Source organism: Myodes glareolus, chromosome 22 (genome assembly GCF_982192425.1).
Source record: "Myodes glareolus chromosome 22, mMyoGla1.1, whole genome shotgun sequence".
Taxonomy (NCBI): domain Eukaryota; kingdom Metazoa; phylum Chordata; class Mammalia; order Rodentia; family Cricetidae; genus Myodes; species Myodes glareolus.
In genome coordinates this window covers 14,673,053-14,700,358 of record NC_142047.1, presented here as the reverse complement: position 1 = coordinate 14,700,358, position 27,306 = coordinate 14,673,053, and the positions used below count along the sequence as shown (strand labels likewise).

Genomic DNA, 27,306 nt, shown 5'->3' with positions numbered 1-27,306 from the left:
GGAGGGAGGAAGGTGGGCCCAAACTGAAGTTAACACCTCACACTACAGGTGTGAGCTACCACACTACATTTCTGTGGTTCTGGGCACAGAACTCGGGGCCTCAAAACGCCGATTTATTCACTGACTTATCACAAAGCCACAGCCTACTCGAGAAAATGAGAGCAGTCGCATCCAAGCTTGCCGTTGTTTTTCTACCCTTTTCTTCTCTCCCAGAGACTGAGCCAATGCCTTTGTGCATTCTACACAGGCACTCTCCCAACTTAGCCACATCTCCGGGCCTGTGGATACCACTGACAGATACCATCTTACACTAAGGAAATAATCTCAGAAAAGAAAAATGCTACAGCTCACTCTTAAAAGAAGACAGAGCCAGGCTACCAGCTTATATAGTCTAACTTCACAGTTTTATACTATCTCATAGGAACCTCTCAAATTGCTGAAAAGTGAAGAAAGGCATTTCAGAGTATTACACGAGGGAAAATCCCTGGCCAACCTTTAAATGATTCGTAATAGGACTTTGCTCTTGATTTACTGGGCGGGGGGGAGGGGGTTTAACAGCCAAAGTTGTCAGTGAATGTGGCTTTGACATCTGTCAGTAGGGTTGATCTGGTTGCTCTGAGGGTCTAGGTGGGTGTTCCCTTTCCTCTTCATTGCTCCATGTATGTGCCCTCCGGAAACTGGATATTTGTAGCTGTTAAAAGCTCCAAATAAGTTCCCCGGGCCAGACCTATTTCTATCCTATTAAAGAATTTAGACTGCACTTGAGACCAGCTTCATGTTATGCAGCAGAGACGTCTACAAAGCAAGCATATGGGGGCCTCAAATAAGACAGGAAGTTTCCCCAGGTTGTGAATCAAGGAACATGCCACAGGTGAAGGAGCATCTTAATTTCTCATCAGACTCCTTAAGTTCTCAGACTAAATTTCAGAAGTCCTTGGCATGGCAGGAAAGGCCCTCCACAACTAGGTCAGGAACCATGACAAGAAAGGAACATTACCTCCATTGACAGACTTATGGTCAAGCATTTGTTTACCAGCTCAGCTTTCAACAGACCAGGAGTGTTTGACTCTCAGAAAAACAATTGGAAGGCAAGCGCATGTGGTAGAAGCACAGTATCTTCTGAGCTAAAGCAAATGACAATCGACTGGCAACCAGTAAACAACGTCACGCGGCCATACTGCCTTTTGCCAACCAAACCTTTGTTGTTAGCTAATTTTAAAGCTGTCAAGTGAGACACTTTAACACATGATCTCGGTGGGACAGGGTGACCTTGGTTAATCTGGACAGCCCAAACCAATCGTAAAAGAGCGCTATTGATACTGTGTAAGAATTGTCCTTTCTTCTATGTGACAGCGTGGCTGCCTTTAAAATTCATCTGATATATATATATATATATATATATATATATATATATATATATATATATATGTTTATGTGAGTATTTATGAATGAAACTGTTTCCCTACGCGGGGATGCTGAGGGGGAAGGAGATGAAATGAATTGGTGAACGTGCTGATAAAAATCACATTAGGGGTGTCACACGCTATTTGGGAGCCTCACACACTCACACCCACGTGCTGTTTTTCACCGCGGCCCCGGGAGTACCACCCAGGAGGATTCCAGGCCGGCTTCTTCCCTCGGGCCTCGGCTGCACCGAGAGTTCCTTCCGAACGCCGAACAGAGCTCTCCTCCACGGAGCCGAGGCTCGAGCGTGGCGGAGCTGCGTCAGGAAATGGACCCTACCTGCCGCTCACCGGCGCCCACCGCCCAACCGCCCCGCCCGGCCCTGGGGGCGGGCCTGTGCGCCTACGTCATGGCGCTGCGCCGGGTCAAAGTTCAGCCCCGCCCGCGTCCCCTCGCCGTCTCCTCGGCCTGCGCCGCCGCCGCTCGTGGTCCGGGTCGCGCTCCTTCCGCTCCGCCGCCTGCTCGCGAGTGCTGCCCGGCAGGCCGCCATGGCGAACGTGGCCGACACGAAGCTGTACGACATCCTGGGCGTCCCTCCCGGCGCCAGCGAGAACGAGCTGAAGAAGGTACTGGAGCGAGCCGGCGGGCGGGCGGGGCGAGGGCGCGGGGCCTGCGCGGTCGAGGCGGCCTGAGCCGGGCTGAGGCGCGGTGGTGGCGGCGGAGGCGCAGTCGGATCGGCTGACCTTGGGCCTCCGCCCGTCCGCCCTCTCTCCGCCGACGCGACCCGCCAGCCCGGCGCCCCGGGCTACCCGGAAAAACAGGTCGGACCGCGGTGCCCGCGCCGCCCGGCCGGCGAGGAGCTGACCGCCGGCGCCGGTGTGGGGCTGAGGGCCGCAGTCCCCGGCGCCGAAGCTCCTCCCTCCGCCTCGCTCGCCCGGCAGCCGGAGCGGCGTGGGTCTGTTTGGGAGCATTGTTCTGTGGGCAGGTGATCCAAATACCCGGTGGCAGCTTCGGGGATGAGTCGTGTGTCCCAGCCAAACACCTGAGTGTGCACTCAGTAAAAATAAGACACATCTCATTGTTGTCCTTTGTAGTGGTCCAGAATCATCTCTGGACTTTAGAGCGTTGAACGTCTTGATAAAGTCCCACAGCATCTTCTCTGGCTGTCGGTATCGAGTCTGAATTTGTAAACCTAGAAAAATGAGACTGTCCCGTAAGCAGTGGGACTGGTAAAGTCCGAAGTAAAATAGACTTCCTGTTGCCCTACCGGAAATGGTAGGCTGTGTTATATAATTCATGAGTCTGTGTGAAGACTTAAATGGTGCATGCTCAAATCGCTTAATTGAGAGTATGTAGTTTCACTACCACCTAGGACCTCAGTCAACCCACCATGTGCTAGCAAAACATCACCTAGGACCATCTGGGGTTTTTTTCTTCCTGTTAGAGGGCAGGCAAGAGCCAGCACAGGCAGGGGTGCTTCTACCCTTGCTTAATTTGTGTAAGTGCTTGGCTTTCTGTAAGATGTACTTACTTAATCTGGAATTTGTTAGGTTATTGCGGCCTTCTTGGTCTGGTTATGACCATCGAGGATATTTGGTGATAGTGAACAAACAAGGAATAATGTTTCAGTGTCTTTCTTTGTAGTTTCGTTTTATTTATATTTTTCTTTAGTATAATCTCAACAATAACTTGTTTTGGTACATTATTAGCAAGTAGGCAGTATTGAGATGGACAATGTCAAATAGTTCTGACAACTAAGTGGCATTTTTGGAAGGCCGTAACGTTAGAACGTTGCGTTAAGTGAATTTCTTAAATTGTTGTCTGTGTATAACTTATTAAAATCTCTTTTTGAAGGCATACAGAAAGTTAGCCAAAGAATACCATCCTGATAAGAATCCGAATGCTGGAGACAAAGTGAGTTATTTGAATTGAAGTTTTATTTTGGGGGTTTTAGTTTTAAACTGAATTTAAAATGATCCACCCTCTCAGAAACAAGGAACGTGGGGGGGGGGAATTTATTTATGCCTACAGAGCAAAACTTTTGTGTTATTTTAACTTATTTGAAAATGCCATAATGAAACCTGATGCTTATAATATTCTTTAGAAATAAGAAAAATTAGCCAGTGATGATGGTGATAGTGATAGCCCATGCTTTTAATCCCAGCACTCTGGATGAAGAGGCAGCCACCTGAGTTCAAGGCAGTCCTGGTCAGAGCAAGTTCCAGGACAGCTAGGAGCTGTATAGAGAAACTCTGTCTCTGAGTGGGTGGAGGGAGAGGGAGAGAGGTTACAGCTATTGAGATAGCACACAGCCTGAGCTTGATCAACAGAAGAAAGGAAGTTGTCTTTCCACCTCCACACATGCTCCAACACTCGCACAGTTCATATACAATAATGATAACATTTAGAGGAATATTTTAGTTTTACAGTGAGAATATTAAGATTTTGAGCAATAAGTGATAAGGAGAACCAAAATGAAGTCAAAGGTAACTTGAAGCTTATTATTAGAATTAAGTGGATTCTGAGTTTCTGAAGTCTTTTTTTATGTTCTTGTGCTTAAAAATTCAATTGTTTTCATTCCTACTTTTCCCTTATAGTTTAAAGAAATAAGTTTTGCATATGAAGTATTGTCAAATCCAGAGAAGCGAGAGCTGTATGACAGATATGGAGAACAAGGTCTGCGGGAAGGTAGCGGCGGAGGCGGTGGCATGGATGATATTTTCTCACATATTTTTGGTGGAGGATTGTTTGGCTTCATGGGCAATCAGAGTAGAAGTCGAAATGGCAGAAGAAGAGGCGAGGACATGATGCATCCACTGAAGTGAGTCTTGTTTTTAAATGAGGTGCTTTTCCAAGTGGTGATATACAGAGTACAGTTGCTATAGAATAGTTCATTTATTTTAAAATTTTTACTGTGTTCTCATTAAGTGACTAAGTAAAATCGTTAATTGAATGTATTTTGCTTTAGAGCTTACAGGATGGAGGAGGTGCTCTAGAAATGTAGGTCAGTTGGTAAAGTGATTAACGCACACACACAATTCTGGATTTGATTCTGGGTAGTGTGTAATAAATAACCCAGGTGTAGTCTTTACCTATAATTACAGCACTGGGGAGGTGGAGGCAAGAGGATCAGGAGTTCCAAGTCATATGCTCAGCTGAGGATACATGGAAGCCTATCACAACAAAACAGCCAAGATTTTAAAGAATAGTTGATGTTTATTGAGATTTGTTTCTCATGTTGTTGAGGTTGATTGTAACTATAGGATTTAAAATTTCAAGTGTGAAGATTATATTCTTTGAAGTATTTAAATCCAAGCTTTAAAAAGAATGGTTGTTTGCTTAGATTATTTACATGGTAAAGTCCCTCATTACTTGATTCTCAACGCTAACTCTAAGCTGGTTTCCATGGAGCCTACTGGCTGCCAGCCTGGCATTAACCTGCCAATGTACAAATAGTGTGGACCTTGATTGTGAACTAAGACTCCACGGTCCCGCTACAAACTGAAAATAGCCATTTCACTTTAGTTTGTAAAGGTTTTCATGAACAATGGTTTTAGTAACAAATGTTAGAGACTGAATTGAGAGAGCACATGCGCGTCCTGTGTGGCATGCTTACAACAAGGTCTCATGTAACCCAGACCGATTATGAGTTCGTTTCTGGTATCTGCTTCTACCTCTGAAGTGTTGGGATTAGTGGGGTGTGTGATCATGCCTGATTCTCAGTTGTTTATTTAAAATATTTCAGTTATGGTTTTTGTTTCTATGGGGGTCATGTGCTTGCTGTAGTTGCACTATAGTGCACACATGGAGGTCAGGACAAATGGAGTTGGTTCTTTTCTTCACCATGTGGGTTTCAGGGCTTGAACTCAGGGAGGCAGGCTTGGTGATAAGTGCCTTTATCCATAGCCATCTCACCAGTCTTAAGTTTTTGTTTGTTTAGATTTATCTGTTTGATTTTGAAGTGTTTTGCTTGCCTGTGTGGTATGCCTGTGCACCACCCAAGTGCCTGGTGCCCAGGGAGTTCAGAAGAGGGTGTCAGGTCCCCTAGAACTAGAGTGACAGACAGGTGGTTTGAGCTGACATGTGGGTGCTAGAAATCGAATCCAGGTCCTTGGTAAGAATAAGCTCTCCAGCCCCACCGTATCTGTCTTTTTTATACAAGTGCTAGGGATTGAACCCACATACTAATGCCTGTGCTGTGTAGACACATTACGAACAGATGTCCTCAGAGCCCCCACCCTTTGCGGGGGGGGGGGGGCTGGAGTTTATTAAGTAATCCAAGATGGCCTCTAACAATTTTTCTCTCTACTAATACCACTACTTGCCTACTAACGTTTTTCTGAGTCCTTTGATTTCATTTCATGAGGATTAATCACTTGTCTTTTATGTGCTGGGCAGGGGGCCTATAATGTTGTTGCTGTGCATTTCTTTGTATATAGTTTTATCTCTCTGGCAGATTCCCAGCCAAGCATTCATGGCTTTTTTTTCTTTTTTGAGATAGAGTATCATTCATACTGGCCAGGGCTGTCCTTGACTTCACAGGTACCATTCCTGAGTTAACATCCATGTTTTGAAGCTGATTTTAAAAAACAACAACAACTAAAAAACCAAACAGTTAGTTTGCTTTATAGAGGAATTTTACTAGTTTAAGCCTCACTGGAAAGTGCCAGTGCTGTCAGATCATTACTTGTAGAATATTTTACCCTTCTGGCTTTTTGGCCCAACACCCAAATAAATCACATGGAGGCTTATTATTATTTATGAATGCCTGACCTTAGTGTTTCTTGTTTCTTGCCAGCTTTTCTTAAATTATGCCAACTATCTTTTGCTTCTGGTCTTTTATCTTTATTTCTGTATACCTTACTTTACTTCTTTCTCCATGGTTTGCTGTGTAGCTGGTTCACTGGCCCCTGATGTCCTTCTCTCCTTTTTCTGTTGTTCCTATTTCTCTATACTCTCTACCTGCTAGCCCTGTCTATCCTTTTTCTGCCTTGCTATTGGTCATTTAGTTCTTTATTAGGACCATCAAGTGTTTTAGGCAAGGATTCACAGCTTTACACTTAATCAAATGCGGCCTAAGCAAAAGTAACACGCCAGAAATTAATATTCCCCAATGCTTTCTTTTTTCTTTCTAAAAAAATGAAGTTTTAACTTCAACATAGTAAAACTGTACACAGTAAGAACAATTATCAAATAAAGATTGCATTCATAATGTACCAAATTTCAATTCATTTGTTGTCTGGTAAATTTAAAGAAAGTACTTCGTTATCTATCCTATCTTAATAAATCCAAAATTTTATACATAACTTACTTGCTGTCATATCTAAGAAAAACTACATCTATCACTATCTAGTCTTCAACTCCGTCAACGACACCAGAAGTATGTAATAGTATTTAAATAAAACAAAAAGTGCATTGCAAATGAATTCCAGAAATTGCAAAGGTAAAAGAGACATCTGATTGCTTTGATAGTCAACCTAAAGTTCCTTTGCAACATAAGGTTATCCATTTCAGCCTACAGGCCCATACGTATATCTGGCAGGCTTTTCAGTAAAGCAGGAAATTTGAAAGACTGTCCTGCCTATGTTGTCAGTTTGTCAGTCACTTTTCCTCTGTGTCCTGCAGAATGTCTGGCAGTTTCTTCTGTGAATCAGGAACCCTGAATGACCATCCTGCCTTGTTTGGCAAAGTTTGCAGGCAGTCACTTCCTTGTGGGTCCTGCATTTCCAGTTTATACAACAGACAGTGAAGCCGTCTAGGCAAGAGCAACTTCTTGCCCAAAAGACTAGCCTTGCTACGTTAAAAGCAAAATCTATAAGGTGTTTCTTCGATGCCCATCATCTCTGAAATACATTGGTGCTGCCAGGAGCAGATATCTCTCTTCATGAAAGGCCCTAAATTAACAATCATTTTAAATGCTGTATCCTGTAGGTCTTTGAAGTGTTTGAAGATGATCTATCTGAAATATATCTCTATATGATATAGAAAACATACCTAATATATCTACGAATTTGATTGTTATAAATGATTAGCTACTGACCTGTGTTTTTTATTATCCTAAATAATTCATAATAGTTTTCAAAAACTAGAATTTTACCTTACATTTTTCAATGAACTGCATAGGTACAATACCTTAAGAGCAGAAACATATATACAGTGTTGTAACAAAAATAACCTTAAATTGGTATCAATACACAAAAATCCTTTAAACAAGAGAAAAACATATACACATTATAACAAGTTTGAATTTGAATTTGTATCCATATACCAAAGGCATATACATACCATATACCAAGACAAAATATCTGAGAGTACTTGGTTTTTCTTTTTCTTTTTTTCCCTATATTCCCCTAAATTATAACAAACATCCATGACCCACAAAATAGCCAAAAGCTTCCCACATCCCACTCTTGGAAATGTGATTGTTTTCTCTAGTCTGCTTCCTGTTGAATGTGGGTGAAGTATTTTTAGGGTCCCAGAGAGAATATTTGGGATAATGACCAAGTTTTGGAAAGAGCAGTTATAACCTTTGTTGATAGATATCACCTGTCAGGTTTCAGGAGGTCTCCCTTGATCAAACCAGATCCAAATCAACGTGGAATGAATCCACAGCCTCTTGTTTCCTGTAGAAACAAAAACAAAACCTCCAAAGCATTTTTGATTTCCATTTGAGAAGTACATTTCTTGACTTTTTAAAAGTTTTTTGACATTTTTAAAGTATCGAGGCTCATTTATTTCTACAATCCCTCTCTCCCTCTTTCAATTCCAGGTCTCTTAGCAGCTGTCCTTTGCTTTTCAGCAATCAAAAAGTTCAAAATCGACACAGTACTTTACAGGATCCAGACTCCTTGTGTGTTTCCAATCTTTACGTGGCTCTTTTTCTTTTGCATTACTTTAACTGTCTCTGTAAAGACTTTATTTTTTTTTTTAAAGAAACTTAACTTTCTGTAAATGTCTGTACCCATTTTTTTAATTCTACGTAAAATACACTGGAACCTGTCTTAGAGGTCCCCCCCCCCTTTCTGGACCTCTTTTACTGCATATCTTTTAGCCTTTTTTTGACCGCAGGAGCAAACTTTAGACTGTTGAGCTACACCTGTGTGCTCTAGTACACAGAGCTGGCCCCGTCCACTCTGGGTTGGGTTGTGAAAGCCAAGTTCAAAACTTGCAGCCAGGTTGGAGGTACATGACCAGGAACTGCATTCCACCTTCCTCTAGGATGCTGTTATGTGTGCTGTGGCAGGCATTTTTACTTTGTTTTTTGTTACTTCTTTCCATACTGGCTGCTCAAGGACTCCAGGCACAAACACTTAAAGGAACCACTTTTTTTTTCCTTCAGCTTTCTTAGGCTCTAGATGGATTTTTCGAGCCGCTTGATGAAATGCCAAAATGTTGTAGGCTATTTTACTCTTTTGGCTTTTTGAGGGGCCCAACACCCAAATAAATCACATAGAGGCTTATTATTGCTTAAGAATGCCTGACCTTAACGTGACTTGCTTCTTGCCAGCTTTTCTTATCTTAAATTATCCCAACTACCTTTTGCCTCTGGGCTATTATCTTTATTTCTGTATATCTTACTTTACTTCTGTCTTCATGGCTTGCTGTGTAGCTGGTTGGCTGGCCCCTGATGTCCTTCTCTCTTTTTTCTCTTGTTCCTCTTTCTGTCTTTATAGTCTCTGTCTGCTAGCCCTGCCTATCCTTGCTTCTGCCTCGCTATTGGCCATACATTTCTTAATTAGGACCATTAGGTGTTTTAGACAGGCAAGAATTACCAATGCAGCATAAACAAAAGTAACACAGCTGAAAATAATATTCCCCAACAGTTACTTACTCTTTCTCTCCTTGTTTTGTAAGACTCAAGATGTAGATCAGTATATCATTAAATTGGGTGTAATGGTGTGTTGTTGATAATTTGTCATTCATAGTGGGTTTTAACATTTTTACTGTGTGCACACAAACCAGGGAGAGGATGTGAAGGTCAGAGGACGACTTGTAGGAGTTGGTTCTCTCCCACCATGATCAAACTTAGGTCACCAGCAAGTGCTGAGCCATCTTGCCCTCCTGTAATTGTTTCTTTATACTGCCTACAGTATAGGAAAGTTTGAGCTTAAAGTAACACTTTTGTTACCAGATGGGTGGTGGTGGCACGCTTTGGAAGGCAGAGGCAAGTGAATCTCTGTGAGTTCAAGGCCAACCTGGTCTACAAGAGTAAGCTCCAGAACTGCTAGTACTATTATTCAGAGAAACCCTGTCTCATAAAAAAAGAAAAAAGAAAAAAAGAAGGTTGAACACCACAAAATAATGTAGGTGCCTTGGAGAAAGATTTCGAACTATTTGTTCCTTTACCTAAATTCAAGGGATTTAAAGTAGTAAAGAAGGCTTAAAGTCTGGTTGTACATAGATTAGTGGCAGAGCACCTGCTTAGCATGTGTGAGGTCCTGGGTTCACTTTCAGTAGCATGGGAGAAAAAAGATTTCAAAACACAAGAATAGCCAGGTGTGATTGCTCACACCTTTAATCCTAGCACTAAGGACAAAGGGACAAGCGGATCTCTTGAGTTTGATGCCATCCTGATCTACCAGAGCAAGATCCAAACAAACCAATCAAAACACAGACAACAAGAGTATTATTAAACTATAATATAGATGGATGGTATTGGTGAATAATTTTTAAAATTCTTTCACAATTTCATACACAAATGGTTGTTCTATTACTTTTTCTTATGCTTTCCCTCCCAGCTGAACAACTCTTCCTTCCCAACAAGCCCCTGCCACTTTATCTGCTCCTCTCATGGTCCTTTGTATTTATAGTTTCCTGCATGAACAGGGGTGGTGGGGTTATTTATTTGAACAAGGGCAACTTACTATTGGCAACATTGCTCAGAACCAATAACTCCTTAGGGAGGGGTGGTGGGACTTTTGTTTTTTGAGATTAGTTTGGAAATTGAGTGTGTTTTTTTAAGTTTTGTGTGTACATATCCACATATGCCCATATAGTTTATTTGCTTAAGACTCCTGTTTAACCTTGCTGGCCTAGAATTTGGTATGTAGAAAAGGCGCTCTCAGTATTGACATTATAGGTATGCACTGCCACACCTGGCGAATACTTTCCAAATTTATTTATTTATTTATTTATTTGGTTTTTCGGGACAGTTTCTCTGTAGCTTTTAGAGTCTGTCCTGGAACCACTCTTGTAGACCAGGTTGGCCTCGAACTCCCAGAGTTCTGGGATTAAAGGCGTGCGCCACCACCACCCAGCAAATTGTTATATTTTTAAGAAACATTTTTTTACTTTTTAAAAAATTTATTTAACTTTATTTTGTATGCATTGGTGTGAAGGTGTCTGATCCCTTGAAATTGGAGTTATAGACAGTTGTCAGCTTCCATGTGGTTGCTTGGAATCGAACCTGGGTCCTCTTAAATAGCAACCAGTGCTCTTAACTGCTGATCCATCTCTAGCCCCATTTATTACTTTTTAAAAATGTGTTTGGATGTTTTGCCTGCATGTATGTCTTTGAGTGCCCATGGAGGCCAGAAGAGGGTGTTGAATCCTCTGAAATTATAGTCACAGACAGTTGTTCACCATGTGGGTGCTTGGAACTGAACCCAGGTTCTCTGCAAGAACAGCAAGTAACTTTGTTGAACCCTCTCTCTAGTCTTCATGTATATTTTTAAATAGCCTTTTTTTACCTGTACCACTGTTTTGAGGTATGAAATACCTCAAATATATTCAAAGGTATAAATGAATATATAAAATATTGTATACTTTTGATATCTACAATCGACTGGTACTTTTTAATTCTGCTTTATGCCTTTTTAGTTAGATACTTTGAAGACACATTAAAAGATGTTCATGGCCGCCATGCTGGTGTTCATCATGAATACCAAAGTGCCCTTTCCTCCACGTCAGAGGGCCTCCTCTTAGCTCACCCAGCATCTGGTACAGGCCACCAGCAAGTTGACCCAGTACATCACAGTGCTTTTGGCCACTCCTGTAGCAAGCTGCTAGATGACCTAGTGGCCTGATTGCTTATGCATCAGCCCAGACCAGATCTCAATCAGCTGTGTGACTTGAACTTACCTAACCAGGTCTGCAGTGCTTCTGTGTTCACTTGAGTGCTGGTCTGACTTACCTGGACTGACATTCTTGGAGCCTTGGTGCATACAGTATTCTGTGTTCATTGTCCACCTCCTAGCCAGCAGAAGTAAATGGTTTAGAGACCAAAATAAATAACAAATAAAAGTTGTTCAGATATACAGTATTTATTATGATTTGGCAGGGTCTTTAGAAACTGAAAAAATTAAAAGTTTCTCTGTTGGAGCTATGTCCTTTCCCTCTCACTATTTCCCTAAAAAAATAGTGACTAGCTTTTTAAACATGCACAATTAAGTGCCTTTTTTAATTTTTAAGAAATTTTGTGTATGAGTATTTGTTTGCATACATGTCTGTGTACCACATGTATCTTGTGCCTGTGGAGGTAAGCAGAGAGTCAAATGTCCTGGAATCAAGAGTTACAGAGTGTTGTGAGCCACCATGTGATTGCTGGGAATTGAACCCAGGTCCTCTAGAAGAGCAGCCAGTGCTCTTAGCCACTGAGCCATCTCTTCAGTTCCCTAAGTGCCTATCTTAAGCTATAATATACATTTAATTGTAATATAACTATACATTGTATTCTAATACATGTTAGATTACAAATGTAATCTAATTATCTATAGCTTGCCCCTCCCCCCACAATAAAGCTCTGGCCTTGGTCAAGTTAGTTAACTTCTCCTTGCTTCAGTTATATCACATAAAATTGGGTGATAATTACAATTAGTAGCTAGGGATGTAGCTTAATTGCTTTAGTGCTTGTCTGATACAGATGAATCCCTGGGCTTCCTTTGTTCCATATAAAACTGGGCAAGATGGTATGTGCCTGTAATCTAGCACTTGGGAAGTAGAGGCATGGATATCCATTAAGTTCAAGGTGATTTTTGGCTGCATTTTGAAGCCAGTATGAATCATAAAATTCTGTCTTTATAGTGTTATTGATGACTTGGAGTCATCAGTGCATAATTTGCAAGTTGCTAGCTAGATCAACCCTGTAGGTTCAAGAATTTACTTTTTTTTTTTTTTTTTTTTTTTTTTTTTTTTTGCTGGGTGATGGTAGCACACATCTTTAATCCTAGTACTTGGGAGGCAGGGACAGGCGGACCTCTGACTTTCAGGCCAACCTGGTCTACAGAGCAAGTTCCAGGGGGCAGCTACGCAGATAGTCCGTCTTGGGGGCAGTTAGAGTGTGTGTGCGCACATGTGAGCATGTGTGTACCAGTGCCTCAGAAAACTGGAGATGAGTTACAGGTGGTTCCAGTGTGCAGATGAGAAACTTGTCCTCTGAAGAGCAGTGTTAACACCATGTGTATTGTCCAAATTCATAAAGATTTTCTTGGGTTCTATGTTAAAAAATCAGAGTGAAATTTGGTCTGTAAGCTATATATATCTTTTAAAAATATTGGCAAAATTTGGTTGAACCTTGTTCTTTTTTCTGCAGAGTTTCTTTAGAAGACTTGTATAATGGCAAGACAACCAAACTACAACTTAGCAAGAATGTGCTCTGTAGTGCATGCAGTGGGTAAGTGTGTTGTTGCTTAGGCAGTATCTCTGTCTGCTTTTTGAGTGGCATGCTCAAAATCTATACCAGGTAAAATATTTTCTTCATTTAAAGCTTAATAAGCAGCCAGGCATTTTCTGTTACCTCTAAAGAACAGTTAAAGTGGTTACACTGGGAAGTGAGAAGCACAATTTGTTGTTTTAATGACTAGTGGTTTGTAGACAACAGTGTGATTTATACTTTTGCTTTAGCCAAGGTGGAAAGTCTGGAGCTGTTCAGAAATGCAGTGCTTGTCGGGGTCGAGGTGTGCGCATTATGATCAGACAGCTGGCTCCAGGAATGGTGCAGCAGATGCAGTCTGTGTGCTCTGACTGCAATGGAGAAGGTAAATGTACCAGTATTTTCATTGCTTTTATAATAGAATATGTTGGGAGCATAGAAGTTGGAAACGTTTACAATTTTTCTAAGTATGCTTATTCATTTTATTCTAAAAATGATATCTAACAGAAGATTGGCAATTATTATACCATTACTGTTTGAGCATAGTGTCTCTAACCTAGGCTGACCTTAAACTGTATATTCAAGGATGATCTTGAATTCTTAATCTGCCTCTACCTCTGAAGTGTTGAGGTATTGTACCAACCCAGTTAGAAATTAATCTTTAACACCTAACTTGTAGAACTTCAGGGGCATTCTAAAAAGTCCTAATCAAGTTCTAAATCTATTTTTAATAGTTTGATTTTTAAATGAAGTTGCTTTAATAAGGAAAGGAGAGACATGTCTAGTGTATCCAAGAAATTAAGTTTTTAATTAGATTAATTTATGTGGTAGAATTTTTCCTTACCAGCATTGGAAAGTAAACCCAAGTCCATGAGTATGCTTGGCAAGTATTGAACACCAGCCCTTATTCTGACTAGTTACATTACTATGCTTACCCAAGCCCCGGTACGGGGAATTAAACCTAGGGTTCTTACCATTGAGCCACACTCCGAGCCTTTCCCTTAGCTAATTGTTAGTATAGTTGAAGAACTCTTTTCCCAAATTCTTGGAAGTGATAATTTTTAGAAGGTATATATTGGGCTGAGGTGATAACTTAGTTGATGAAGTGCCTGCCTCACTAGCATTAGGACCTAGCCATGGTACATGGCTAACCCATGTTAGAAAAGCAAGTACTGCATCCTTAGGATCCCCATGTTCAGGAGAGAAGTTGATCCCAAGTGCTCACCAGCTGGCCAGCCTAACCTGCTAACCTCTAGGTCAGTGAAAGATTCTGTCATAAAGAGTGGAGGACAGCTGAGGAATGATACCTGAGGCTGTCACCCTCCTCGACTGCAAGTTATATTCCTCGGAGGCATCTCTGCATTGTACCTTGCTAAAATTCCTAGCTTCACTATCAAGAAGCCAAAGTCAGCTGAAATCTAACAGCGAGAAGCAGAGCAGGACAGTGAGTTTCAGGTTTGTCAGTGCAACATAACAAGAGTCCTTTTTAAAAACAAGTGCACCAGTGCTCAGTGATTAGAAAACCTTGCCTTTTTTCTCCATATATTGTTATATACATCTGGAGTTTTAATTTATTATACCATAAGCAAATATTAGAATATCTTCAAAAGAAAAACTGTTACCCTAACCTTGGTACAGAAGTGTTCAGTGCTCAGATATCTGTAGTTGGTTTTGAGGATTTTCAGTTGTAGTGAAACTAACCACACAAAAGCAGGATTGGAGGTGGGAGGACAGTCCAGTGGTAGAACCTGTGCAGAGACCTGGGGCTAAGACCCAGCTAATATATGAGCAAGATTTAGTCTTTTGAAATGAACTTGAGTACCAACTTTACAATTCAGTAATAAGTCATCAAGGATATTTGAGGATTGAATAGAGACCAGTAGCAAACTTTTAGGTTCACTAACCCCTACTGGGAAGAACAGTTAAAGTTTGACTTGGGCTGTCTCTGTCTGATGGGAACCTGCTTGGAGTTAGAACTGAAAACTTTTGCAGAAGTATTTGTGGAAGTTCCAGCACCTGACTGCCCAAACTTTTCCTTGTTCATTAGTTTTAGGAAGTAGAGCCAGGAACTAACGAAATGTCAGGGTGTTTTACTCTGTATTCTTAGGTAGCTGAACCCTTTGGGTGACCTTTAGTAAAATGTTTTGTCATTCACAGTAACTGTAACCATTCGTGCCCAAAATGTATCTTTTTGAATTAAGTGCACTGTCAAGACTCAGTTTAAGATTAGGGTATTCTTTCTTACTGGAAGCTTGAATGACCTCTCTTTGCAGGAGAAGTCATTAATGAAAAAGACCGCTGTAAAAAATGTGAAGGGAAGAAGGTGATTAAAGAAGTCAAGATTCTTGAAGTTCATGTAGACAAGGGCATGAAACATGGACAGAGAATCACATTCACTGGGGAAGCAGACCAGGCCCCGGGAGTGGAACCTGGAGATATTGTTCTTCTGCTGCAGGAAAAAGAACATGAGGTAATTTACTTTGGATTTACTCACTTATTTCCCCGTTTTTGTTTTATTCAGAATTGATCTTGCTTGTGAAAAATAGGATGAATGCCTTGGAGTGAAACTGAAAACAAATGAAGTTGTTAGGGGACTGTGACTGAGTTAATTTTTAGCTCACAGTGAGCGTGGCTTACTTACAGAATCGCCCTCTGTTAGTCATGGCTATAACTCAGCACTCCTTTCTTAAATGACCCTATTGTCTCTGCTCCTCATTTTCCTTATGTAAAATAAAGCCATTGGACTAGGTAGTGTTAGGCAACATAATTTCACTATGGAGCTCCTTGGGTGCATGATGGGTGGGCAGAGGCTTCACCCCTCAGCACTTCTCCATTAATTTTAACTGTACTTGCTACATTTGCTGAAGTCAGGTTTGGTTTTTTGTTGTTGTTGTTGTTTTGTTTTGTTTTTTGTTTTTTAAAGTAATCTGTTTTATTGGTGTGTTGGGAGCACGGGTCTTACTCATGTCACAGTATTTATAGAACAACTTTTTGGAGTCACTACTACAGTGGGTTCTGGGGAGGTTAACATGTTGTCAGTCTTTTGTGGCAAGCACTTTTATCTTCTGAGCTTTCTAACTGACCCAAGTTCTAAAGATTTAAAACATCTTTTAATTAGTTCCTGATTGTGTGTTGATTATATCTATTATGATTGAGGCAAAATGAACCTGTCTAGCAGTGAGGGTCATTGTGTGCTGTTTTTATTCTGATCATACTTCCTTTCTCTGTCCTGTACCACCATGCTTAGCTCACCTGTAATTTGTAATACCTGGTGGCCCGTTTCTATAATCCCAGAATTTAGGAGGCCAAGACAGGAAAGAGCAAGATTGAGGTCAACCAGGGCAATTGGGAGACTCTTCCTCAAACAAAATTAATGGCCTACATAGTATCTTGTCTACTTCTGTCCTAAAGAATGTATAAAGCTGTTCAGGAAATACACAGTACTTACATGTGAACACTTGACAGGGTTCTGGTTTGTACTGGAGACTTATTTAAGAGATCTCTAAAGATTGCACTTACGTTTTATTTATTTTAGACAGACTTGAATCACTTTGTTTTTCTTCTGTGCAGACCCTATGTGCAGGGCTGGAGAGATGGCTCAGTGGATAAGAGCACTGGCAGCTCTTCAAAAGGACCGGGGATCAAGTCCCAGCACCCACATGGCAGCTCACAAGTGTCTGTAACTCCAGTTCCAAGTGATCTGACACTGTCACACAGACATATATGCAGATAAAACATGTAAAATTAAAAAAACAAAAAAAATCCTCATTAAGTCAGGCACTGGTTGTGTACACCCTTAATTCCAGTCCTCAGGAGACAGAGGCTTGCTGGTCTCTGAGTTCAAGGCCATCCTGGTCTACAGAGTAAGATCCAGGACAACCAGGACTGTTAACACAAAGAAAAACCCTGTCTTGAAAAACCAAAACAAAAAGCAAGGACATACTGTCCACAGCTGGTTCCTGGAGACTGGTGTGTGTTCTCACAATATGGTTGGTGTGTTCCTGATAGACCTGGAGAACATGGACTCCTTCCAGAGGTCAGAGTTGGGTAGCTGTAGATCCTAAAGATGGCATCAGAGGTGTCCTTGGCAGTGCGACCACGGCAGCCTGTAGCTGCATCCAATCCAGCCGTCAGCAACAACCTCTTTTGCACAGAGAAGCAGAGACAGTGCCATGGCCTCCGGGGGCAAGGATGAGGTACACCACACAATTCCATGGGGCCCATCACCTTGCATAGAATAGTGTAGTGTCCCTGCACATGGTACACATACATACACAAGCACACATAGAAATAAGATTAATGTACTTAGGGCTCTCGAAAGGAGCTAAACTTCTAGAGTGTGTGTGTCTGTGTTAACAAAGACTTATTACAATAACTTAGTCCAGCCAGTCTAACAATGGCTGTCTACCAACAGAAAGTCCCAAGAATCTAGTAGTCCTTCAGTCCATGAGGTTGGATGTTGTCCAAGCTGGTCTTCAGTTTACACTAGAAGAGAATCCCAAAGAAATAGGCTCTAATGCCAGTGAAGAAATGGACTTGGCCAGCAAGAGCGAGAACAAGCAAACAAAGAGCAAGCTTTATTCTTTCATGTCCTTTATATAGGCTGCTAGCAGAAGGTGTGGCCCAGACTAGAGGTGGATCTTTCATCTCAAAAGATCTGAAGTAAAGGTTTATTTTCCCAGTCTCAGAGATTGGGATTAGAAATGGATCTTCCCATGTCAAATGATTTAATTAAAAAAGAAAAAACTCATCTTTGTGCCCAGCCATTTGGGTTTTAGGCAGTCATATTGACAACCAGGAGTAGTCATCACAATTAACACAGCATAAATAGAGATAATTGCTAGGTAAAGTTCAGTAATCTCAGATTCTCTGATGGACAGAGAGGACAAGCAGATCTGGGGCTTGATCTTCATGACTTTGATAGGCAAACTAGCTTAGTTACAGGATCCACTCCTTAGGCTTTGCCTCCAGTTGCTTAACAATCTCAGCACTGGATACCAAGACAGGGTTGGATCTTCTGGTAGCCACTGTGACCTCCCTAGCCTTGGTCCATTCATCGTTTGGTTTTTTTCCCAAGGAAGAAGCTGCAATTTTAAAAGTAAAATCACGTTGAAATTTTAGTGGAGACCAAGGTTATGTTGAAAAGCACATTGTAGAAGTTGATTTTTTTTTTTTCTCATAAGATTACAACTTGCTCCCTGGACTGTCCTTTCTGATCTTATGGAGAGGGGTGTGTTACTGTTTTCTGTTTGTTTGTTTTTTTATTTGTTTGTTTGTTTTTGACTTTTCTTTGATACTGCATTTTTGAGATGGCAAGGATCTTTTAGATGGCTGGAAAATAAGAACAGTTTCCAGAATTCTGCCTCAAGGTCATAAAGGATGAAATATTTATGACTACTTTTTGATAAAGCCTCAGTCTTACATATAGGTATTAGAAAATGCTGTCTCGGGCTGATGGCTCAGCGTTTAAGAGCACTGACTGTTCTTCCAGAGAACCCAGGTTCAATTACCATACCCACATGGCAGCCGTATATAACTCCAAGATCTGACACCCTTACAAAGACATATGCAGACAAAACACCAGTGCACATAAAATAAATAAATTTTAAAAAAGAACCACTATTTCTTTTAAAAAAAGAAAGAAAGAAAATGCTCTGTCTCTGTGCCACATCTCCGAGCTCTAAATTTTGTTATTCAAGATTCTTATTTGATGGCTTTTTAGCTGCTTACTCATTTATTCAATATTAGTATCCACAATACCTATAAGACATAAGAGGTGGAAAGCTAACCAGATAGCAATGAGGTACATCGTTAAAAGTAGATTAAACCTCAGTGTTTTGTGAAACAGATATCACTAGGGTGTTAGAGTGTTGTAAATACCTTTAATCTGGATGCTTGTGATTAGAATTGTTGATAGTGGTATGTTTGCATGGAATTGATGGCCTAAGCTAGAAAGTAGTAAAGGGCAGAAGTTAAGAGCAGTCAGTGTAAGCCAAGGGTGAGGTTTAGACAGCTTAATACATCTCACTTGGAAGAAAAAAACACAAACCTACTATAGTTTAAACTAGAACATGGGGCTTGCTAAATGTTCAAGAAAAGCATTGGTTAAGTTTTGGGCCGTCTCTCTTCACTCCAAATAGCTATCTGAAGAAGTAGAGGCCATATTTAGGTTGGGTGGGTGCAGGGCTGAATCTGCATATGTGGTTAAAAGCTTTGACTGTTGTGTCATTGCATTCATCCTGCTGTGCTGCTCTTCTGTGAGTCTGGTGTTGTTTGTACAGAGCAAGTGCAGACTTTTAATTGTGTTCCTCAATAACTGCTGAATGTTTTGCTATGTGGTGCTTGGTAGTCCTTCATTAATCTTTTCATAAGTCCTCTGGCAACAGAAAGAGTGGAGAAGTTGGACATTTATTTAAATGTTAGTATTAAATTATCAAGTCATTCAGCCCCCCAAATGGCAGAAACCACCATGATATTTTTTAGTTGTAGTTACTTTGAATGCTTTTTGGTGGTGGGGGGTGAGGTTTGGTTTGGTTTTTCAAGACAGGGTTTCTCTATATAACAGTTCTGGAACTAGCTCTGTAGACCAGGCTGGCCTTGAGCTCATTGAGATCCACCTGCCTCTGCCTCTCAAGTGCTGGGATTAAAGGCATGTGCCACCACTGCCCAGCCAGTTGAACACTTTGATACTTTTGATACAAGTACATGGTGTCAGAGCTGGAGAGATGGCTCAGAGGTTAAGAGCACTGACTGCTCTTCTCTTCTAGAGATTCTGAGTTCAGTTCCCAGCACCCACATGGTGGCCACAACCATCTCTAGTAAGACCTAATGCTCTCTTCTGGTGTTCAAGTGTACATACAGGCAGAACACTATATATATGATAAATAAACAAATCAAAAAAGAACATGTGTCAACCAAAAAAAAAAAAAAAACTGGGCAGAGGTAGGTTGATCTCTGTGAATTCAAGACCAGCCTGGTCTCAAATAAAATAACAAAGAATTCTATAGGTATTTGGTAAAAATTATTCTTGGACTATTGATATCCTGAAGCATTGGCATTTTGTAGTATATATTGGTTTCTTTTTTTCTTTTGTTTTTGTGGTTGGTTGTTGTTTTGAGACAGGGTTTCCTCTGTGTAACCCTGACTGTCCTAGAACTTGCTCTGCAGACCAGGCTGGCCTTGAACTCACAGAGGTATGCAGTGCCGGGATTAAAGATGTGCACCACCATATTTTGACTAGCATGTTATTGGTAGCATTGATGCAGTCTGCTTTAAGTCTGATGACCCTGTTATAGGGATCCTGAGTAAATGTGTCTACATTCTTTGGTTCTCAAACTTGAGCTGTGATTAGAATCCCTTAAGGCTTACTAAATCTACTGGGTTGCTGGGCCAAAGTGTTATTTCTAACATGCTTCCAGTACTGTTGAAGCTGATGTTCTAAAGCCATGCTTAGATTAATTTATTTCATGGGTAGATTCAGAATCATTTGGAAAAGAACAAATTTTTCAGGCATCTTATGAACTAGCCAAGATTTTTCTTCAGAGATGTTACGTTGCATCTCAGATTTGTGGAACCATTAAGAGAATAGCAATTGACTGACAGAGGGCATTTTTACTCTTTGCCGAAACAGAAGTATGAAATGAACTTGCAAGTTAAGGCTAATAAAGGAAGTGGGAGACCATCCTGGAGGGCTGACTCGGTGGATAAGAGCACCGCTCTGATATGTGTGTGACAGAGATAGGATTGCTGGGTCTTAATGGCCTCCAGGCAAGCTCTAGGTTTAGTGAGAGTGCTTGCAGGACACCCAGAGTCATCCTCTGGCCTCTCCACGCCTCTGTGTGCACACATTTGCATATGTCGCATTCACAGAAGAAATGGGGGAGCCTAGTACATGGAAGAATATTCATGTGTTTTCTGGGAATGGGAAGAGATTTCCCAGAAATTTAGGTGTTAATTCTTTTTGTGCTTTTTTCTAATGGTTGCTGTGTCTCTTCTTCTGGCATTACAGGGTCAGTTAGCACACAAATGGGATTAAAAGATGATCTGGCAGTGATTTTGGTGGCTGTCTTTGGTCTGACCGTTTCTTTTAGCCTATTTATTGCCTATAGACATCAAAGATTAGCTTGGGTAGAAATAAGCTGGCTCACTTATTACTCAGCATGACCAAGACTTTTGGTTTGTTTTTGAGGCAGGGTCTCTGTAAACCAGAGATTCTCCTGTCTTCTCAAGAGCTGTTATTAAAGATGTGTGCTACCGCTCCTAGCTCCAGCACACTTTCTATTGAACAAATCTCGGTGAACTTTTCACTACAGTTAATTTTATTTCAACTTAAATTTCAAAATTTAAGTATAGATGTGGTGAGTGTAAATAAAAATTGCAAGTTGAATATTTTTTAATTGATTTTTTTTTTCCCACATCAAAACTCAGGACATTCTCAGCACTTATTCAGTAACATTTGCAACGTTGGTGCAGAAACACAACTCAACTCCAAGGGAAGAAGAGACTATTCTGGAGCTAAATGAATGGCCATAACCTGTAATATGGATTGTGGTTACAGCAAAACCCATGTTCTAACATCAGAGCAGTAATAGAACAGAGAAAATCATAAGTCAAGGTGCTCTCCAAATGCATTGGAGAAAGTAGACAATTACAGCAAAGTATACATACAACCTCAGCGATAGGCCTCGGAGTCTTCTCTGATGACTCCTAGCCTCGGGTTGGTAGAAACTGCAGTTTTGTTGTTAATAAATTCCAAAATGTTTTATCTGTAATGTCAAAGGATGTTAGGTCTGACACAGCAGTGGGCAGTGACTAATTTGGGGGACTAAAGATAGCCTAAGGTAAATTGTCATCAGGCTTTGAACCTGCAGTGTTCTGGTCGTATCTGAGTCACACCAGCATGTTTGGTCTATAAGCTTATACTATAAGATGGAATAAGCCAACTTTAGCATTTGCTGTATAATTTACATTAAGCAAGTTTGAATTTTTTAAAGGTGTTTGTTGGTTGGTTGTATTCTGAGATCTGGTTTCTCTGTGTAACCAGTACTCCCTGCCCTGGAACTCACTCTGTAGACCAGGTTGGCTTTGAACTCACAGAGCTCAGCCTGCCTCTGCTTCCTGAGTGCTGGGATTAAAGGCGTGCACCAGTCACTATACCTGCACTAGTTGGTTTTTTTTTAATTATGCGTATACATGTTTTCTCTGTATGTATGAAAGTGTACCATATGTGTGCCTGGTGCCCAGTGAAGGTCAGAAGAGGCCCTTGGATTCTCTGAAACTGGTATTATGGATAGTAGTGAGCCACCTTATGGGTGCTGGGAGCCAAACCTCTGCAAGAGCAGCAAGTAGTCTTTACCACTGACAATCTCCATGCCCAAGTTTGAATTTTGAGTGTGATGGAACTCCATTGTACACGTGTAAAGTGCAGAATTGAAGCCACAGCTTTCATAACTGCGCTTTACTGGTTGAGGTTTTTGAACACTGAACTTGGACTTACTTCTTGCCTCATCGGGACCATGTCTGGGGGACATTCCAGGTTGAATCTGTTTTTTTTGTAGCCCATAGGACCTATTTGGTGTTAGGAAATGGAATACAATGGCAGCAGCAAAAGTACTATTAGGAGCTTCAGCATTTTTCTTAATAGTCGGCTGTCCTAATAGAAGTTTCTGTCATACCCCTTGAGAATAGCTAGTTTTACTAAAATAATTTTGGAAATTTGGGACAGTGGCATTTTGGTTCTTCCAAGATTCTGATATTGACTTAAGAAATGTGCAATAGAATAGTATGGGTTCATAATCTTTTTTAAAAGTATGTTTTGTGTGTGCTTTTCCTATAGGTGTTCCAGAGAGATGGGAATGATCTGCATATGACGTATAAGATAGGACTTGTTGAAGCTTTATGTGGATTTCAGTTCACATTTAAGCATCTTGATGCTCGTCAGATTGTGGTAAAATACCCTCCTGGCAAAGTAATTGAGCCAGGTAAATGACTTCATCTGATGAGGTTGTTCGTGTATTGTTAAAATTTTTATTTATAGTGGGTAAAAAAGAATATTATTGAATACCTTTCTTGGGTAATACCTTTTGTATCTAATTTAATTTTTTTTAAATAATAGGATGTGTTCGTGTTGTTCGAGGTGAAGGAATGCCGCAGTATCGTAATCCCTTTGAAAAGGGTGATCTTTACATAAAATTTGATGTGCAGTTTCCTGAAAACAACTGGATCAACCCAGACAAGCTTTCTGTAAGCTGTTTTTGCAGTTCCTCACACAGCTAATGTGGATGTCCCTTCTGCTGCTTCTCACTCTTCCTTGCTTCCTGTGTGCTTCTTTTCTCTTTGTTTTGTTTTATTATAGGGTTTCTGTCTGCACCCTAGGCTGGCCTAGAACTCATGGCAGTTCCTCTGTTTCAGCCTTTTGATTGTTATAGATGTGACCAACCATGCCCAGCTTTTTTGAGACTGTGTCTTCTTCATGCTGGCTTTTTTTAATGTTTGCATGGTTGATGGTTTTTCTGGTCATTCTGAAGATGAAGTTGGCTGATAGAAATGTTTATGGGGCCAATCAGGCTGGTGAGAGTTTTTGAACTCTCTGGAGAACAGATCCTTCAGATAGCATTCTGTTTAGAAGTACCATGAATCATTTCTGCAGTGTAGTTTTCTGGTATTTAATATGGATGTTTATTTGGTGTGAATGTCAGCTACATAATGAGACACATCTCCTGTTCTTTGTTTCCTGAAGGAATTAGAAGATCTACTGCCATCTAGACCAGAAGTTCCTAATGTAATTGGAGAGACAGAAGAAGTGGAGCTTCAGGAATTTGATAGTACTCGAGGCTCTGGAGGTGGTCAGAGGCGTGAAGCCTATAACGATAGCTCTGATGAAGAAAGCAGCAGCCACCATGGACCTGGAGTGCAGTGTGCCCATCAGTAAACTGCAGGCGGCTGCACAGGTGGATTTTCTTTCCACATTTTCCGGATAAGCCAGCTGCTGGAGTACCTGATGAGTCCAGATGAACTGACAGACATCTGTTGATCTATGTGTAACTTCTAAAATTGGTATAGTATCCACAGAGTGTATAATTTAAACTAACCACGAAGCTTTACATCTTCATTTCGACTGTTCTGTAGCAGAGTAAAGCACTTGAAATAAGACTCCCTTTCACATGTGGGTTATAAGTTTCAGTCCTGGTATCTGCTTGATTTTTATCAGTTTTGTGTAGACTTTATGTTTCATATTTTAAACTCAAATCCAGCATTGTAAAGTTTGTACAATTTGTCCTGAAGCTTTGTGTTTGGCTGCACCTGCATAAGCTGCTACAAATAGAATAAAGAATTCATAGCCTGTATCTATCATTTAGATGCATGGATAAATGGGCTTTGCACACAGTGGGTTTGAAGCTGACTGGGAACAGTAGAAAAAATTACATTAGCCATGGTTGTAAAGTTTTTTGGCTTTTTTTTAAAAAACCATTTTGTGAAAGGTTTCTGAAACTTGATAATAAAAAGCAGTTGGTGTAAATTATTCTGTGTCACATTTTTAGAAAGAGCCTATTTTGAACTGTAAGCAAGGATCCTTACACTGAGGAGGGGCTCCGGTTCTGGTTTTAAACAACCCTTAAAGATCCATTGGCCTGAAGCTCAGGCTTCAGAGACCTGCCCGTTTTATAGTTTGCAAACACTAAAGTTGGTTGAAACAGGCTTTATTGATTTCAGTTGATACTCTGTAGCATCAAGAACATCCAAATCATCTAGCTCCCAGGTTACCCTGAAAATTGGGACAAGCCCAGGCCTCTGTTATCTTCTTGCACCCCCACTTTGAAAATAAGGTAATGGCAGATGAACAGTAGAACCATGTTTACACAGACCTGTTAAAATGCAGTTTTTATTAACTATTATGAAAATTGCTGTCTCATTAAGTTGAATATCTGAATTTAGGGAAGCATTGACTGATAATCTACATAGAAAACTAAGACTCTTAGGTCAGCAAACATTCACCAAGTGGCTGAGCCAGGGGTGAGGAGGGTTCAGTTTGATCCGTGTCCTGGTCAGTACCTAGTTTTAGTTACAACCATCCTAATGAAATGAAAGGATGGGTTTCCATCTTCTGACGATTACTTTTTTCTCTCTGGAGTATTTTTTTTTAAACATGTTCATTTGAGGTCCAAGCAACACCAGGTACACACATTTTACATTTGTCAAAAGAACAACAGAATGGAAATTCAGGTTTGTTTGTTTTTCAGTGTTATTATACCATCTCTGAGCCTAATAGTGCTTGGGTACATTTCTAGAGATATTAGAACCTGGATGAAAAAAAATGTCCCCAAACTAATCAAGACCTGTGAGGGTTAAATTACTGCCCTATTCGCTCTACCTCCATTGTACAAAAATACTTTGCAACAAGCCTGGGCAAGGTTCAGCGGTATAATAGTTTTGTATTTAAGGTTATTTCCCCACAACACTCTAAACCTAAGCAATGCAGTGATAATATAAACTTTGTAGCCTTTCCAATAAAGGTTTATAAAACAGTTGCTCAGCAGTCTCCAGTTCTTTTGCCATGGGCGCGTGTGCATGCGTGCGTGCGTGCGTGCGTGCGTGTGTGTGTGTGTGTGTGTGTGTGTTTGGTGCTGGGGACTGAACTCAGGCCCATGTATATGCCAGCAGCTGCTTTTCCAGCTTAGCAACCTTCAGCTGCTCACCTTTTTTACTAGAACAAAATTTGCCAGCATGGAAACTGTTTGACCTGTAAGTGCCTCTAACTGCATCACTTTATGGTTTTCATACCATAAAGTTTTATCTTTAAGAAAATGCCCATTTCAGTGGTTTCCATATATTAAGACTTTCCATATATCAAAACAAAAAGCACACTAAGTCCTAATTAGTCCCATGTCATTGTCTTCCAACCCTTTATGCAATTACTAATTGTTTCTAGATACTGTACTGAAATGTTTTTGAGTTTTATTCTTATCCAGCATATAGCTTTACTTCTTTTTAAAAGCAAGTAGTATTGAGTATGCCATGCATTTTACTCACTTCCTAGTGGACATCTGGAGTATACTATCCAGACTGCAACTATGGAAACATGAAAGTTTTGTGAGGGATAAATTCATTTAGATGCACACCCAGGAGTGGAATTTGGTCAAGGTAACTAACGATCTGAGGAACTACCAAACCAGGGTGGCTGTACCTTCTTACCCTACCAGCAGTGCAAGGAGAGAGTGCAGTGTGATCCACGTCCCCAGAGCCTTGGCAGCAGATAACTTTGGTTACAGTCATCCTAGTGAATATAAAGCAGTTTGAATTTTATTTCCCTGCTGACTAATAAATGTGCTTTAATTCCCATGTGCTTTAATTGGCTGTTATGTATCAGAAGAAGTATTTTACCTACTGCCCCTTTTCATGTTTCAGAATTCCGTATCCTCTGCATAGGCTCCTGTTGGCTCCGATTGGTATAACACCTTGTTTTTGAGACCTCTAGACACTTGAAGAGTATTTGTTTTGAGTTTTGATATTGTTTCCTTGCCTGCCCTTGAAGAATTCAGGGTAGTTTTGCCCCAGCCTCCCAAGAATTGGGATTAAAGATGTGCACCACCACTCCTGGCCTGGGTCCAGTTTCTTACCTTTCAACAATTCCTTTTGAATTTTGGGCCAGCACTTTCCCCTCCTCCCTTAAGTTGGATTGTTGTGTGTGTGCTGTAGGTCTGTGGATTGCACCAGCTCAGGAACACATCTGCTCCCTGGCTGTGAAGAACCAGGAAACCCTCTCCACTCTCTGTCCTGCAGACTGCGCAGCTCGTGTCTCAACAAGTAATTTTGTTGAAAACAATAAAAAAAAATACCAAAGAAAATCTAATAATACACAATAAGGTATCAAATTCTTGGTGAGAAACGTAGACCAATTTGTGAAGATAAGTATCATTTGTTAGAACCAAATGGGTCAATAAGGAGCCCTGGAACTAGGAACAGATAAGATTTGGACCTGATTAACCTTTTACCGCTGTACCTTTATGTTTTTTTCTCTATGTAAAGGAGCTCACCTTCCTGTCATGGTTTCCACAGCCCATTTGTGAAGTAGGAATCGTTGTATCCATAGGGATTTGTGATGAGACTGAAGCCCAGACAACCTTGGGTCTGTAGTGGGAGGAACCACACCTTGACTGAACTGCTTAGGTGTGCAATATCCTTGGCTCTCTATTTAATAAACTTTGATTTCACTTGAGGACACTGAAGATGGGCTTGAGTTTGTGGAATCTCTTGTCCTGTGGGAGAGCCAAAGTTAAACTGTAAGTTTTATTAACTATGCCTAAGAGATCCAG

General features: G+C 40.8%; 1 protein-coding gene across 1 annotated transcript; it reads left to right on the top strand.

Moving 5' to 3' along the window:
* Positions 1-1,854: 1,854 nt before the first annotated feature.
* On the top strand, positions 1,855-25,521 carry Dnaja2 (DnaJ heat shock protein family (Hsp40) member A2). The gene is made up of 9 exons (XM_087900539.1): positions 1,855-2,030; positions 3,259-3,318; positions 4,002-4,225; positions 12,935-13,015; positions 13,246-13,379; positions 15,268-15,464; positions 22,830-22,974; positions 23,109-23,236; positions 23,733-25,521. Exons 1-9 carry the CDS (start codon positions 1,953-1,955, stop codon positions 23,922-23,924), a joined length of 1,239 nt encoding a protein of 412 aa, XP_087756665.1. The 5' UTR covers positions 1,855-1,952; the 3' UTR covers positions 23,925-25,521.
* The last annotated feature ends 1,785 nt before the right edge of the window (positions 25,522-27,306 follow it).

Coding starts and splice junctions, on each gene's coding strand:
- Dnaja2 (XM_087900539.1), top strand. CDS start 1,953: ATGGCGAACGTGGCCGACACGAAGCTGTACGACATCCTGGGCGTCCCT. Junction 4,226..12,934: donor GACATGATGCATCCACTGAA/GTGAGTCTTGTT, acceptor TTTTTTCTGCAG/AGTTTCTTTAGAAGACTTGT. Junction 23,237..23,732: donor TCAACCCAGACAAGCTTTCT/GTAAGCTGTTTT, acceptor TGTTTCCTGAAG/GAATTAGAAGATCTACTGCC.